The sequence below is a fragment of the Mesoplodon mirus genome (genome assembly GCF_964341445.2).
Source record: "Mesoplodon mirus genome assembly, chromosome: 5".
In the NCBI taxonomy this organism is placed as follows: Eukaryota; Metazoa; Chordata; class Mammalia; order Artiodactyla; family Ziphiidae; genus Mesoplodon; species Mesoplodon mirus.
The window spans coordinates 65318049-65333892 of NC_138980.1; the positions used below are offsets into that span (position 1 = coordinate 65318049).

The following is a 15844-nucleotide window of genomic DNA, read 5'->3' on the forward strand; positions in this document are numbered from 1 at the left end:
ACATTATTATCAAAGGAGAAATGTTGGGGGGAGGGATAAGTTAGGAGCTTGGGATTAACATACACACACTACTATATATAAAATAGATAACTAACAAGGACCTACTACATAGCACAGGGAACTCTACTCAATTTTCTATAATAACCTATATGGGAAAAGAATCTGAAGAAGAACAAATACATGTATATGTATTGATAAAACTGAATCACTTCGCTACACACCTGAAACTAACACAACATTGTAAATAAATCAACTATACTCCAACAAAATTTTTAAAAAAATAAATAAATACAGCTAAGTGGAACAAGTTGAATCTATCTGTAAAACCCCAAGTGTGACACTCAAAAAGGAAATGGTAATATTAAGTATACATGGAGTTGTATTTCAGGAAGGGTGGATGGAATGTGCTTAAATTTTCATTACATTTAGTAAAAACAAGCAGCATGTTGACATAAATGGGTGTCACCTCTCCTATTAAATACGTCTGTTTATAAAGAACAGATGGATACAAGAGTCTAGCCCACTATCTACCCGCCCCTATCTGTGGCTTACTCCCTTACTTCTTCAGGTCTTTGCTCAAATGTCATTTATCAGAGAGATCTTCCCTGACCCTCCAATATAAAGTAGCAATCCTGATTCTCTAGCCCTCTCTGGGATAGTTTCTGATGCCTCCTTCCTGGGAACTAAAATCCCTACTGTGATGAGATGCTAGTGAAGCATGCATAAGTTTCCATTAAGACATATTGTGATAGAATCCTGGGTTATGAAATAATGGGTAAATAAAACAACATAGTAATTTGGATCTCAAGGGTGCCCTTAACACCAACTATTTTCCCCTAGTCCATTCGGTCTACCTAGAGAGACCTAATTCATAATGTCTCAAGACTCTAATCCCTTTTCCTCCAGTTCTTCTCTGAGCTGATGACCTTGAAAATAGAAGCAATCAGGAAAGAAGTTCCACAAGTTCCCACCATCACATACACCCGCCTGCCAGCCCTGCCCTCACTGTTTGCCCTTTTCCTGTCACTTGTTCCTTGGCCAGTCCCTCTGTGCACTAGATCCCATCTTCTCTTGCCTCCTTGAGGGCATTGCTCCAGCAAGACTCTTCTCTCGCACCTACAGCATCAAATTCCTTCTTTCCTGGATCACCCCATCAGAACACAAAGCAAGCTTTAAAATCAAAACTCTTTACCCTGTTTGTCCCCTCCTAGAATAGCTTCATTCTCTGATACCCTTTTCAATAAGCAAAATTTCTGGAATTACCTATACTCCGGCTCCAATCTCTCTCCCCCAGTTCTCTTTATTCTGGTATTCCCATTATGCACGTTACACACCTTTTGCAATTCTCACAGTTCTTAGATATTCTGTACCTATTTTTCTTTCATTCCTTTTTCTCTTTAAATTTCAGTTTGGGACATTTCAAGATATTGACATATCTTCAAGTGCAAGATTCTTTTCTCAGCTGTGTTCAGTCTACTGATGAGCCCATCAAAAGCATTCGTTACAATGTTTTTATTTCTAGCATTTCTTCCTATTCTTAGAGTTTCTTTAGCTTACTCATCTGTTCTTGCATGTTGTCCACTTTTTCTGAGACCTTAGCATATTAATCTGGGTTATTTTAAATTCCCATTATTATAACTCGAAAATCTCTGCCATGTCTGAGTTTGGTTCTGATGCTTGCTTTATCGCCTCAGATTATTTTTTTCCGCCTCTTAGCATCCTTGTAATTTTTTATTGAAAGTTGGACACGAGGTACTGGGTAATAGGAACTGACATAAATAGGCCATTAATGTGAGGTTTTATGTTTATCTGGCTAGCAGTTAGGCTGTGTTTTAATGTCTCCTGTAGGTGTCAGATGCTTCAATTTTCTTCAGTGTCTTTTGTTTTTGTCTCCCCTGTTGTCTTTGGGTTTCCCTAGAAACTCCTTAAAATAGAGGCTGTGTCTTGCAACTCTTCCAAGAGCTGTAATACATTGTTATAAAACTGGAGCCCTATAGATGGTATAGCATTAGGGAGAAGCATTCTATAATCTTATGGTTAAATCTGCTTTATTTTACTGGGCTAGAATCTCTGGGCTGAGACCTACAGAAGTTCCTTAGCCTTTTTTTCTCCCCACTTAACGTGAGCAAGGAAGGCTAGAGAGGGCTCAAACCATCCAAATGCCCTTCCCCTAGATCACAGAAGATTCCAGCAAAGTAATTTTCCTTGAGGGCAGGCTTCTGCTGTGGAAGCAAAGCTCTGGGTATATTTCCAAATGGTTACTCCTCCCACCCACCCCCCCTCCCCGGGCCGCCCGTTCCCCCAACAAGGAGGGATTCCTCTGCCATCTTCAGAGTGGGAACATGATCCAGCTCCTGGAGGTAAAACCCACAGAAGTGTGGGGGCCGCCTAAGGAAAGCTCCCAGGAGTTGTTGTTCTTGTTTTAAGTTGTAACAATTTATTTGATACTTGTTACAAATTGCTCCCGAGTTTTAAACTCTCAAATGAATCCACACTCAGCCCCCTAGCAATTCATTTAAATCCTAATTATTGCCTCAAGCAACTTCGACTTTGGGTGAGCTGATCTATATTTTCTGCATTTTCCTGTCTTTCTAGTTTTTGTGGAAGTTTGCCCTGTGACCTCAGTTCTCTGATGGATCGAAGAAAATTTGATTTTCAGTTTGTTCAGCTTTTTTTTATTGTGAAGATACCCCATTCTTTCTCAAACACACTCCAGATTTTCACCGCCCCTCCAGTGAAACAGCACTTGTCAAGGCCACCAATGACTTCTACATTGATTGCCAAGTCAGTGCTTAGAGCTCATATTACTTGATCCATTTGCAGTACCTGACAAAGCCGACCACTCCTTCCTTCAAATTTGACATGGCTGCCAGGACATCACACTGTGCTGGTTTTCTTAACCTTACTGGCCACTCTCAGTCTCCTTTGCTGCTTCCTCCTCATCACCCTGAACTCTTAGCATTTGCAGTGTCCCAAGACTCAGTCTTTGGACCTCTTCTCTTTTAAAACTCACTCTCTTGGTAATTTCATCCAGTCTCACGGCTTTAAATACAATCTATACATTGACTCCCATATTTATATCTCCAGCCCGAATCTCCCTTGAACCCTGGACTAGAATATCCAACTGCCTACCAAACATCTCCACTGAAATAACTATCAGACATCTCAAACTCATCTGTCCATGACTCAACTCCTGATCTTCACTGGCAAACCTCTGCTACCTATAGGTTTCTCCAACTCAACTATTCAAAAAGACCTAGAAATCGACTCTGATGCCTCACCTTCTCACATTGTATATCCAATCTATCAGCAAATCCTATTAGTTTTACCTTCAAGGAAGTACAGAATCTGAACATTTGTCAACTCCAAGTGCTGGTACACTTGTCCAAGCCATCTGTACTTCTCACCTGAGTCACTGCAGTAGTCTCCTAATTGGTCTGTTTCTGTCCCTGCTTACCCTGCTCCCCTAAAACGTAAGTCAGACCCTATCACACTTTGTTCAAAGTCCTCCAAAGGCTCCCATCACAGAGTAGAAGCCAAAGTTCACCCAAGGCCCTGTGTGGTCTGTAGCACCACCCACTCCCATCCCACCTCTTAAAATTCTCCCTTCCTCAGTCTGCTTAAGTCCTTACTGGCTACCACACTATTCCTGGAGCCCTCTAACATGCTCCTATCCCAAGGGCCTTTGCCCCTGCTGTTCCCTCTGCCTCGACTCTCTTCTCACAGGTGTCCACAAGGCTCACTGCCACACTGCCAAGCCTTGGTTCAAGTGCTATGTTGGTGAACTCCTCTCCACTCTTTAAGATTCCAACATCACTCTGCTTCCCCTAACACCCTATTCCTTCTCCCGACTTCTCTCTGTGGTGCTTATTTTCTGATAAACCATATGATTTGCTTAGCGTCTGTCTCCTTCCACGAGAATTTAAGTTCCACAAGGGCAGGGAGATTTATACCTGCTTTAATCACTGTTACATTCTCAGCACCTAGAAAAATAGTAAGGCCCATTGTGAGGTGTTCAATAAATATTCGTTAAATGAGTGAATGAATACTAGGAAACACAATAGGTTACAAGAAGTGGAACGGGATCGAAAATAAGATACACAATCACTTTTTAAATTTATATGCATTTAGGTTATATTAATATTAGTTTAGTTTGTTGATTCAATGAAAAAAATAAAAAAGAGCCAAGGAAAAGAAATAACTGTGCTGACTTTGTACTTACCAACTGTGGCATCAGAATCTCACTAAATTTTCAATGTGCACAATATTCTCCAAAGCAACCCCTGGCTCTGAGAAATATGGGACTCCTTGGAGTGGTAAATCTTTGGGCTACCTGAATAATTGTGCAAAGACTAGACTACGGGTGCTGAAAGTTGATATTGCCATAAACAGCTTTCTGATCACAAACTCTCAACCTGGTCTGCAGGCCGATGTTTTTTTTAATGAGCCAAAGTTCAGGGAACAGACTATTTGGCTACTCTTACCAGTATCAGAGGGCATCACAGTGTTACAATCCCTTGTCTTACTTAGCCGCTTCAGCTATAACTTAATTTCTTTACTTCAGTGGTTGCAGGCAAGTGTTACTATCAGGAGTGACACTTTAATGTCACATCACAATTGGATGTCAACTATGGTTCAAATAGTTTTAAGTGGCCTTACAGTTTTTGGTAATACTGCTATTCCTGCCTTGCTTGTCTCATTAGATGCTATTCTAGCTACCAAGGTGTGTAGCAGACTATAATGAAACACAATGAGGAAAATTAAAATCCCAGAAATAAACCTGCTTCTATAACCAAGTACTACTCCTGTCATAACCAGTTATTGCATTTATAACATGGGAACTGTTGCCACCTGCTGGTGATGCTTATGATAAAATTAATACTTGGTGGGCTCTCCAAAATTCCAGTCAAAATTTTAAAGTTGGGGCTTCCCTGGTGGCGCAGTGGTTGAGAGTCCGCCTGCCGATAGAGGGGACGCAGGTTCGTGCCCCGGTCCGGGAAGATCCCACATGCCGCGGAGCGGCTGGGCCCGTGAGCCATGGCCGCTGAGCCTGCACGTCCGGATCCTGTGCTCCGCAGCGCGAGAGGCCACAACAGTGAGAGGCCCGCGTACCGCAAAAAAAAAAAAAAAAAAATTTTAAAGTTCCCTTCTAAAGCAGGCAACCACATGAATGGCTTTGTGATTATCATATTTGATTAACTCTAATTTTTTTTCTCTGAACAAAAAAGTAGTAAGTATATTAATAAAATTCTAATGTAAACGAGAACCCTCTACTACTAAAAAATGACTTTGCTGACAATGCTATAGGTCTGGGAGTACGGCTGCCAAGTGTTTTCTCCCTTACCCATCTCCTCAACAGGAAGGGATGTAGCCACTAGATGCTCACTCGCTGGATTCAGTATTTAGCTGAGGTGGCAGGCTAATCCTCTCACACTAGTGCAGAGCCTCCGTGAGTCCAGATGACCCACAAGTCTGATCAACTTGTCCAGTGTTTAATGATTTCCTCATGAAGCTGAGCAGAAAAATGACCATAACAGGCACACAGCCTAAAACTCCAGAGACAGCCAGTGTTCTCAAAAAAACCTGATTCAAAGCTACCAAAAGACCTCAATCAAAAAAGAATTTCAGGGACTTCCCTGGTGGCACAGTGGTTAAGAATCCAACTGCCAATGCAGGGGACACGGGTTCAAGCCCTGGTGCAGGAAGGTCCCACATGCCGCATAGCAGCTAAGCCTGTGTGCCACAACTACTGAGCCTGCACTCTCGAGCCCGCAAGTCACAACTACTGAGCCTATGTGCCACAACTACTGAAGCCCGCGCGCCTAGAGCCTGTGCTCCGCAACAAGAGAAGCCACTGCAATGAGAAGCCCACACAATGCAACGAAGAGTAGCCCCCGCTCGCCACAACTAGAGAAAGCCCACACGCAGCAATGAAGACCCAACACAGCCAAAAATAAATAAATAAATAAATAACTTAAAAATAAATCAAATTAACAGCAATTCATAGAATGAAATTTCAAATTTCCAAAAATTATACTCATTAGTAATTAATGTGTGCAAAAAATTTTTTAATTGTGTGCCATTTTGCCCTATCAGATTGGCAAAAATAAGTTAATTTTAAAATAAAACAATAATTTTAAATGCTGGGGAAAAAAAGGCCTTTATGAAATGAAGCTAGATACACAAAACTCTTTGTTCTCTCATATAGTTTCTTGATATACCAACATTCCACAAACCTATTTATTTCACAGGTCATATGAGGGGTTACCTCAATCTTCCATTTTACTCAGAGACAGAAGTACTCTGTCTATAACTATACCATCTGTCCAAAACTATACCATCTTAAAATGAGCTTGTAACTCATGCCTCAAAAATAAGCCCTATTGTCTTTGTGAAAATTAAGGGGTGAAGATTTTGTACCTAAGGAAGAAACACTCAGTTGAACAAACAAATCTTTGAGACTAACGACCTGTTGTGTTATTTATTTATTTATTTATTTATGGCTGCGTTGGGTCTTCGTTGCTGTGCGCAGTCTTTCTCTAGTTGCGGCGAGTGGGGGCTACTCTTTGTTGCGGTGCGCGGGCTTCTCATTGTGGTGGCTTCTCTTGTTGCAGAGCATGGGCTCTAGGTGCACGGGCTCCAGTAGTTGTGATGCGCGGGCTCAGTAGTTGTGGTTCGCGGGCTCTAGGCCGCAGGCTCAGTAGTTGTGGCTCATGGGCTTAGTTGCTCCGTGGCATGTGGGATCTTCCCAGACCAAGGCTCAAACCCATGTCCCCTGCACTGGCAGGCGGATTCTTAACCACTGCGCCACCAGGGAAGCCCACGTGTTTTTTAAAATCATGGAGAAAAACCATGCCATTTGTTTCACGAAACTAAGGCTTCTTTCCTACGTCTAATACATCATCAACATAATGTACAACAGCCTAAAATAAAATAATCTCTAGCAACATCAAGTAGCCCATGAACTAAAGAGCTTCTGAGTGGCTAGTAGTGAAAGATGAACTGAACTCCTATCCAGTCACTGAGAAGAAGCACTCTTCTCAAGTATGTACTGTATAATTAGTTGTTTTAATTTCCATTTCTTATCTTCAACTTATCCTTTAAGTTAACTTTCGTTCTTATATTAAATGTGCTGAATCGAAGTCCATGTAGTTCAAACAAAATATGGGTCCTAAAATCTAAGTTCAGTCACAAGTGGAGGCGCTGTACTATGACTTTCTTCTGCTCATTTTAAGAATATGTGTTATATACCATATAGTTTTTAAATGTGATCAGTTGCCTTGGTGACAGAACACAGAGCAGCAACTCTGCTTTAATTATAAGACAATTTTTAAATAATTTTTATTTTTAAGATTAAGCATCCTCATTGACAATCCAGAAACAGTCCGTGCTCTTTGGATACACACACTTAAAATGGTTAAAAGTGATTCCCCAATTTTCAATGACAAGATATGAAAAAAGAACATGTTCACAAATGCAGATGAACTCCTCTGTCCTTTTTTTCCAAAAGTCTTATTTTGCAATCAAGCCACTCACCAAACCACAAGGAAAGACAATTTTTCAAGAAGCCAGCAAAACCCAGAAACAACGATCTAGATATCAAGCCAAAATTATCCCCTGAAACAGCGCTGTTGCAAAAAAAAAAAAAAAAAAGGATAGGAAGACAAATTTCCATAGCTCATTAGAGAAGCCCTTTAAAAAGAATTCAGAAAGTTAGGACTGGAACTATGGTGGTACAGTGTTCAAAGCGCAGATAATTAAAGGTCAGCTTGCGGGCTTCCCTGGTGGTGCAATGGTTGAGAGTCCGCCTGCCGATGCAGGGGACACGGGTTCGTGCCCCGGTCTGGGAAGATCCCACATGCTGGGGAGCGGCTGGGCCCATGAGCCATGGCCGCTAAGCCTGCACGTCCGGAGCCTGTGCTCCGCAATGGGACAGGCCACAACAGTGAGAGGCCCGCGTATCGCAAAAAAAAAAAAAAGTTCAGCTTGTTCGGCTTGGGAACATATTAGGCTTTCTCCTATCCCAGCAGAGGAAATAGAAATATGAGCTGCTGGAGCTAATATTAAAATTGTCCTTACCAATGAAAAGCAGGGCAAGAGTCAACAGAAAGAATGCAGAACAGAAGACAAGTCGTTCTGAATCTAGGCTCTACTGCCTAGAAGAAACTGGAAAGTTGAATAGGGCTGAAATTCTTCTGAGCCAGTATCAATAAATTCTAGACTTGGCTCAAACCAGTGGACTATAGACCACTAATAATATATCAGGTGACCCACAGTGTTTGTGGTATCAAAAAATATTTTAGAAATTATCTATAAATTTCTATTCTGAAAATCAGATCAAAATGACACTGGGCCATCCAATCAGTTATAGAGTAAAGGGCTTCCTCCAAAGAAGATTAATTTAGCAGAAATTCAGGTTGGAAAGAATGTAACATTGAGTAAATAACATCAGGCTCTCGGTACAATTTTAATAAGGCTTCTACCCACCCCAGTTGTAAGCAGTACTACTGAGGGAGCTCCCACAGAATGTCTTAGAGGGATGTTTCTCAGAGATAAAAAGGACTATAAGTTTAACTCTTGACCCCTCTCTCCTTACCTAAAGCTTGGAGAAGAAAATAAATATTTAATTTTTAACTACTCAAAGCTTTGGGCACATTGTAATACTAATATTTTCTAGTTTTCATTTTCAGAACCTTTGGCTTAATATTTCCTCAATCATGTTGCAATGAAAAATGTCTGAATATGCCTTAATCAGTAGTACCACATGAAAATATCAAACTTGTTCTTCCATATCTTCTACATAGGAAGAGGGAATCAATGGTACCCTAAATATCCTGCAAAGTTACTCTGTATACTTGACAAAAGATTAGGGCAAACCATTCCACTTCCATATCTTGAGCAGCAGCAGTTAACTAGTCTTCAACCTCATCTTCCCAAATATCTCCATTAACATCCACAGCATGGAACAACCTGGAAGCATAAAATAAGGTACATTTTAATATACCCGATAGAAACTGAATATAATTTCTTTCCTTTTCTCAAATATACTTTCTGTACTCTTCTGATAACATCTTTGTATATCTTTTCCTCTCCTTTAATCATTCCACTGGGGAGGGCTGAAATATGGGTCCCTTAAAGTTTATAGGAACAGCCCTTTTAAGGATCCAGACAACTCTCTAGGACCAAGAATAAACAATAATGGGAGATGGGTATCACAAAACTGATACTAAATGTGTACAATATGTGGAATAAGCCAAGACTGGAAAATTCAGGTAGTCTAGAAGCTAACTCCTTCAAAACACTGTAACTTTATTACACGCTAATCACTCCATCCTCTCCATCTTCACTGTTCTTGCACTCTCCATCAATAGAATATTTTTCAGTTGCCAATTTGTTTTCCTCCCCTTATGTTACTTAAAATTTATGCAATTTTCAACACTATATTTCCAATGGTTCATGGGAAGAGCCTGCTTCTTCAACTTATCTTACAGTTTCATAACACCAATGATTGATTGTAGGTACTCCACAGATGTCTATTAACAAAGATTATCAGCTGATGCTGAAATTGGAGCTGGTGGAGAACTAGATATTCACATTGTGCCAAGGAATCACCCCACAGATCACTTACTAATAACAAAAAGAGAAACCTTACCTTTACAATGGAACAAATGGTAGAACTGAGCATCATACTAACAGTGAGACAGCCTGACATTATTGATCTGATGTGGTACAACATGAAGTACGTCACCCCTTATTAAGTATTCTTATCAAAAATGTTACTCTAAATCTAGTCAAACTCCAGTCTAGAGCTAACTTCCACTTTACAGGAAATAGAGAGGATAGAGAAACAAACTCAAAGGTACCATGGAGAAACAAAACTCGAGAAGGTAAGAAGTTATACAGGACAACAGCCTGGACTCTTCAAAAAGTCAATGTTCCCCTCAACACAAACAAACAAACAAAAGAAAGGTGGGCAAAACTTTTCTCCATTAAGAAACTAAAGAGACAGAACCAAATAAAGTGATTGAACTTGATTAGATCCTGGTATAATAAAACAGCTTCAAGAGATATTTTTAGGGATAGTTGATAAGTCTTAAATATTTTATTAGATGATAGTATGCCATTGTTGTTAAATTTTTTGCAGTACTGTTGTTATATAGAAGACTTTTCTTATCTTAGGAAAGACGTGTGAAAGCATATAGAGGGACTTCCCTGGTGGCACAGTGGTTAAGAATCCACCTGCCGATGCAGGGGACACGGGTTTGAGCCTTGGTCCAGGAAGATCCCACATGCCGCGGAGCAACTAAACCTGTGTGCCACATCTACTGGGCCTGAGCTCTAGAGCCCGTGACCCACAACTACTGAGCCCACGTGCCACAACTACTGAAACATATGCGCCTAGAGCCTGTACTCCGCAACAAGAGAAGCCACCGCAATGAGAAGCCCGCGCACCGCAACCAAGAGTAGTCCCCGCTCACTGCAACTACAGTAAGCCTGTGCGCAGAAACGAAGACCCAAAGCAGCCAAAAATAAATAAATAAATAAATTAAAGAAAAAAAAAGCATATAGACATGAAGCATCATATTTCCAACTTAGGGTCAAGTAGTTCAGCAATAAATTTAGAAAACAAATATGGCAAAATATGACCAATTGTTCATTTTGGTGGAAGGTATCCTATTAATCATAGTCCTATCCTTTCTGTATGTTTGAAAATTTTCACTAAAAAAATTGAGGAGGATAATAAATAAAAGAAAATCCCCAGATAGTATATTTTCATCATAAAACTCATTTTCAAGAAAATTCATACATGGGGGAAAATATATGAGAATTCTCTAAATAAGCAAAGTACTGAAGTAAAACTTTCTGGGCTTATGGTCCGCAAACCAAGTACCCAAAACTGCTGAGACTAGGAGCTCTGTGTGTACGTACCGGTTAAAACATGGGGAAGCAGTATCAGTGAAATGCCTATAAGGGTTTGCTCTGGAGAGAGAACCCATGCAAATCCAGCAGAAATATTGCATACAGCCGGTACATGTCATCTTGTTACATCCATCTAATTTCTGGTGGGAAAGACAGAGAAAAATATCAAGGCTACAAAAGCAAAAGAGAAATGCACAATGCCAAAATGATTTGGTACAACATTCTCCTTGTCTTCTCCCCTTTCTAATGCAGGGTGGAGATATACAGGTAACACACAATGATAACTATGAATGCTTAACTCTTTTGCATTACAGGTAAAATACAGAAAATACTTAGCAGGTGTTCCTACAATTAGATACTTAGCAAAACCTCTTCTGATAAACAGTAAATACAAACCAAACATGTATAAGTGAAACGTATAGTTAGATTAATATTAAAATGTTTGGATTTAATATGTGGGATTTAAACTTTTTACATAAATCTAAGTAAACATTTGGTACCAAGTCCCCCATTCTATAAGAGCTGAGGCATGTCAGAAGTGGTTAAATAGAAGGCCAGTTTCCTTAATGGAGTAACTGGGGCATCACCACAAGGGTCAGCTCAGATATGATGGACTGGAACAACAGAATCAAATGCAAAGACGTATTTCAATTTTGAAACATATTAAGATTTTGTCAAGAAGCAGTAGATGTATCTATCTATCTTGACTCAGATGTCTCCATTTCATAAGCAGGCACTTGTAAAACAGCTATTAAATTCCAGGGTATATAGTTCGGAGGAGAAGTCAGGCTTGATTCTTTTTTAGTCACGTAGATGAGTTAAGAGTTGACTGTAGCTCGAGTATGGCCTCTTTATAACCCACTCAATTTTGAGGTGGATATAATGGGAGAACAACTGTCACCATATGAAAGCACTTTGAAATGGGAAGTCTACATACATTTTAGGTCAATAACAATATTTAGTAGTAAATTTACATCTTCCAAGTTAAGAAAGTTTAATAAATACCAAAATGTGTTTTCTTAATTAGTCACAAAATTAAAAGGCTTCTTGAGGAAATCGTAACATGCTTGCAGTTAGGTTTGCCTCCATGTCTGTCCCCAAACCTTTACCTCGATGGGAGTCCCACAACATGGGCAGCTCTTTGAGTTCTTTTCTAGCCACTCCTTACTTTCCATCTCTTCCAGTGCCTTCTGAATCACCCTCTTACCATACCTCTGTTCCAAAAATCTTTTATTGGCCTCATCTGCTTGCAGGTACTCATTTCGTAAGTCCATTAATTTCTCTAGAAAGTGAAATGGAAAACTAACTTTTATACAACTTGTAATGCTGATTAAAAACCATTAAAATTGGCCATAACCTTTGACTACTCAATAATGCTATTCCTGGGATTTTATCATAAGGAATTAATCCAAAGTAAAGTTACATATAGAAATGGCAAACAAATTAAATGTCCAAGGGAATAATTATGTGTGGGGCCACTTAAGATGTAATATTTAGTTATTAAAACTTATAATTAGGATGGCTACAACTCAGTTAAAATACTCATTATGGAATTCAGAAAAAAGCGTATTTAGGTTGTAACTAGGTAAAAATTACACACGCATGAAAGACCAAGAACAGACAGCAATCCTCCAAGCAGAAAAGCTGGGCTTGTTAAAGGTGACAGAGTAACAGCTTATCTTTTTCCTTTGATTTTAACGTATTAATGTTGATATTTTTGTGCAACTAGTACAACTAGTAGTACAGTTTAAGACTGACTTTATCTAAATGACACAAAGGTTGAAACAGGCGCTGATTTTCTACTAAATCAGCATCATTCACCATTTGATTAACAACAGGTCGACCAAATTAAACAAAAGCACCTAAGGGCAAAGACCAGCTGTTCAATTCTGTATATAGAAAGAAGCCAGTGAATAAAGTTTACCACCCACAGGAAATGAAAAGTCCCTCCCGTCAACTTTTCCCCTTAATACTCTTCAGTCTGGTTTCTACTGCTTTATCACTTAACTCAAATGGAATGGGCAGCCATTCCCAAAGGCTTTAGTTGTAGACAAGGCTTTTGCTCACAATTCTATTACCTTAATCTTTCAACACAATTAATTAAAGACCTCTCTCAACAGTGTTCTAGCTATTTTATTAATTTACTTTCCTCACATTATTTAGAGGTGGACATCTTCCCTCTAAATGCAGTGGACATCTTCAGGGGCAGAATTCGATCTGCACTTTTGCTTCACCTGTGAATCCTTTCTCTGTGTTGTTCATTCCCATGACTCCATCACTTCTACTTAGATGTAGCAGACATGTATTTTTTTATCCTGTCACTTTTATCTCCTCTACTAATTCAAAGCGTTTTTGTGTTCCTAGACATCTTACGGACAAAGGTTACTGCTCTAATGTTCTCAAAATAATAAAATTGTTAGTATATCATATATTTTGTATGGTAATATCGAATATATAGATATAGAGACTGAGAAAGAGATTCCTAATTTTGCTGAAGCCCCCAAGCCTATCTTTGATTTCTTCCCCAAACACTGTGAAACACCTGAAGTGTACTTCAGCCTCTCAGTGATAAGGATACAGAAGTCTAAAGTAAAGGCTATCATTATATTCTGGTAAGTTCTCCATCCCATCTGCCTATAACCACTACAACACTCTGCAATAGGCAACTGGAAGTACTGTATTTACTCATTCTCCTCTCAGGGTCCTTTCTTAGAGATAATGACACTCTGCTAACAATTAATAACTATAGTAACACTGGCATTACTAGTTACCATTTTGTGGTTTAAGACTTAGATATAAGACATAACACCATAAAACCTCTAGAAGAGAACATAGGCAAAACATTTCCTGACCAAGGCAATAGAAATAAAAGCAAAAATAAACAAATGTGACCTAATCTAACTTACAAGCTTCTGTACAGCAAAGAAAACCGTAAACAAAATGAAAAGACAACCTACAGGCTGGGAGAAAACATTTGCAAATATGTAACCGACAAGGTCTAAATTTCCAAAGTATACAAACAGTTCATACAACTCAACAAAAAACAAACAAACAACTCAATAGAAAAATGGGCAAAACAACTAAATAGACATTTCTCCAAAGAAGACATCCAGATATCCAAAAGACATATAAAAAGAGGCTCATCACTGCTAACTATTAGAGAAATGCAAATCAAAACTATGATGAGGTACCACCTCACACCAGCCAGAATGGCCATCACTAAAAAGTCTACAGGGGAGGACTTCCCTGGTGGCACAGTGGTTAAGAATCCGCCTGCCAATGCAGGGGACACAGGTTCGAGCCCTGGTCTGGGAAGATCCCACATGACGCAGAGCAACTAAGCTCATGTGCCACAACTACTGAGCCTTCGCTCTAGAGTCCGTGAGCCACAACTACTGAAGCCCGCGCGCCCTAGAGCCCCTGCTCTGCAACAAGAGAAGCCACCGCAATGAGAAGCCCGTGTACTGCGACGAAGAGTAGCCCCCGCTCGCCACAACTAGAGAAGCCCACGTGCAGCAACAAAGACCCAACACAGCCAAAAATAAATAATAAATAAATTTATAAAAATAAATAAATAAATAAATGAATGAAAAAAAATAAAAACTAAACTTTAAAAGAAAAAAAAGAGTCTACAGGGGACTTCCCTGGCAGTCCAGTGGTTAAGGCTCCACACTCCCAATGCAGGGGGCACGGGATCAATCCCTGGCCAGGGAACCAAGATCCCACATGCCACACATCAAGGCCAAAAAAACCCCACAAAATAACAAACAAGTCTACAAATAACAAATGCTGGAGGGGGTGTGGAGAAAAGGGAACCTTCCTACATTGTTGGTGGGAATGTAAATTGGTGTAGCCACTATGGAAAACTGTATGGAGATTCCTCAAAAAACTAAAAATAAGAGTAGCCATATGATCTAGCAATCCCACTCCTGGGCATGTATCCAGACAAAACTATAATTCAAAAAGATACCTATGTTCATAGCAGCACTATTTACAATAGCCAAGACATGGAAACAACCAAAATGTCCATCGCCAGAGGAATGGATAAAGAAGATGTGGTACGTATATAGATACAACAGAACATTATTCAGCCATAAAAAAGAATGAAATAAGGCCATCTGCAGCATCATGGATGGACTTAGAGATTATCATACTAAGTGAACTAAGTCATAAAGACAAATACCATATAATATCACTTATACGTGGAATCTAAAATATGACACAAATGAACCTATCTACAAAACAAAAACAGACTCACAGACATACAAAACAGACTTGTGGTTGCCAAGCGGGAGGGGGCCTGGGGGAGGGATGGATTGGGAGGCTGGGGTTAGCAGATGCAAACTATTATATTTATACAGAATGGATAAACGACAAGGTCCTACTGTATAGCACAGGGAACTATATTCAATATCCTGTGATAAACCATACTGGAAAAGAATATAAAAAAGAATGTATACATATGTATAACTTAATCACTTTGCTGTACAGCAGAAATTAATACATTTTAAATCAACTATATTTCAATAATGTAAATAAATAAATAAATACACAAACTAAAAAAAAATAGTTACCATTTTGCATTTTACATACATTAGCCCATTCTCAAACTATGGTTAAGTACCAGTTTTTTTCCCTCACTCTGTCAAGGACCAGTACTTTTGCAAAATATAATCAAATGAATTATTAGAAAAATGAGGGTAAAAAGACAAAAAATATAAGCCTAAATTTTTATTAGACTTGACTGCCATAAAATTTAGTCAGTGAATAGCGATAGCAAAATCGTTATTAAAGTTTCAAACACTGACTCTCAGTTTCTGTATTTACCTTGTCACAGACCAGTATAACAACTATAACAACTTTAAGTAGCACCACAATAGGTCATTTCAAACTTACAATAACCTTATGAAGTAGCTATTATCAT

At 39.3% G+C, this 15844-nt stretch overlaps 1 protein-coding gene across 7 annotated transcripts in view; it reads right to left on the reverse strand.

Moving 5' to 3' along the window:
- Positions 1 to 7636: 7636 nt before the first annotated feature.
- RNF14 (ring finger protein 14) overlaps positions 7637 to 15844 on the reverse strand; it is a 42751-nt gene continuing 34543 nt past the window's right edge. For all 7 annotated transcript variants that reach the window (XM_082623099.1, XM_082623103.1, XM_082623097.1 and 4 more), the window contains 3 exons: positions 12030 to 12202; positions 10930 to 11060; positions 7637 to 8970 (listed from right to left, as the gene is read on the reverse strand). In XM_082623099.1, the coding sequence (XP_082479225.1) occupies positions 8913 to 8970; positions 10930 to 11060; positions 12030 to 12202 (362 nt within the window). In that variant the 3' untranslated portion in view covers positions 7637 to 8912. The remainder of the gene's footprint in view (positions 8971 to 10929; positions 11061 to 12029; positions 12203 to 15844) is intronic.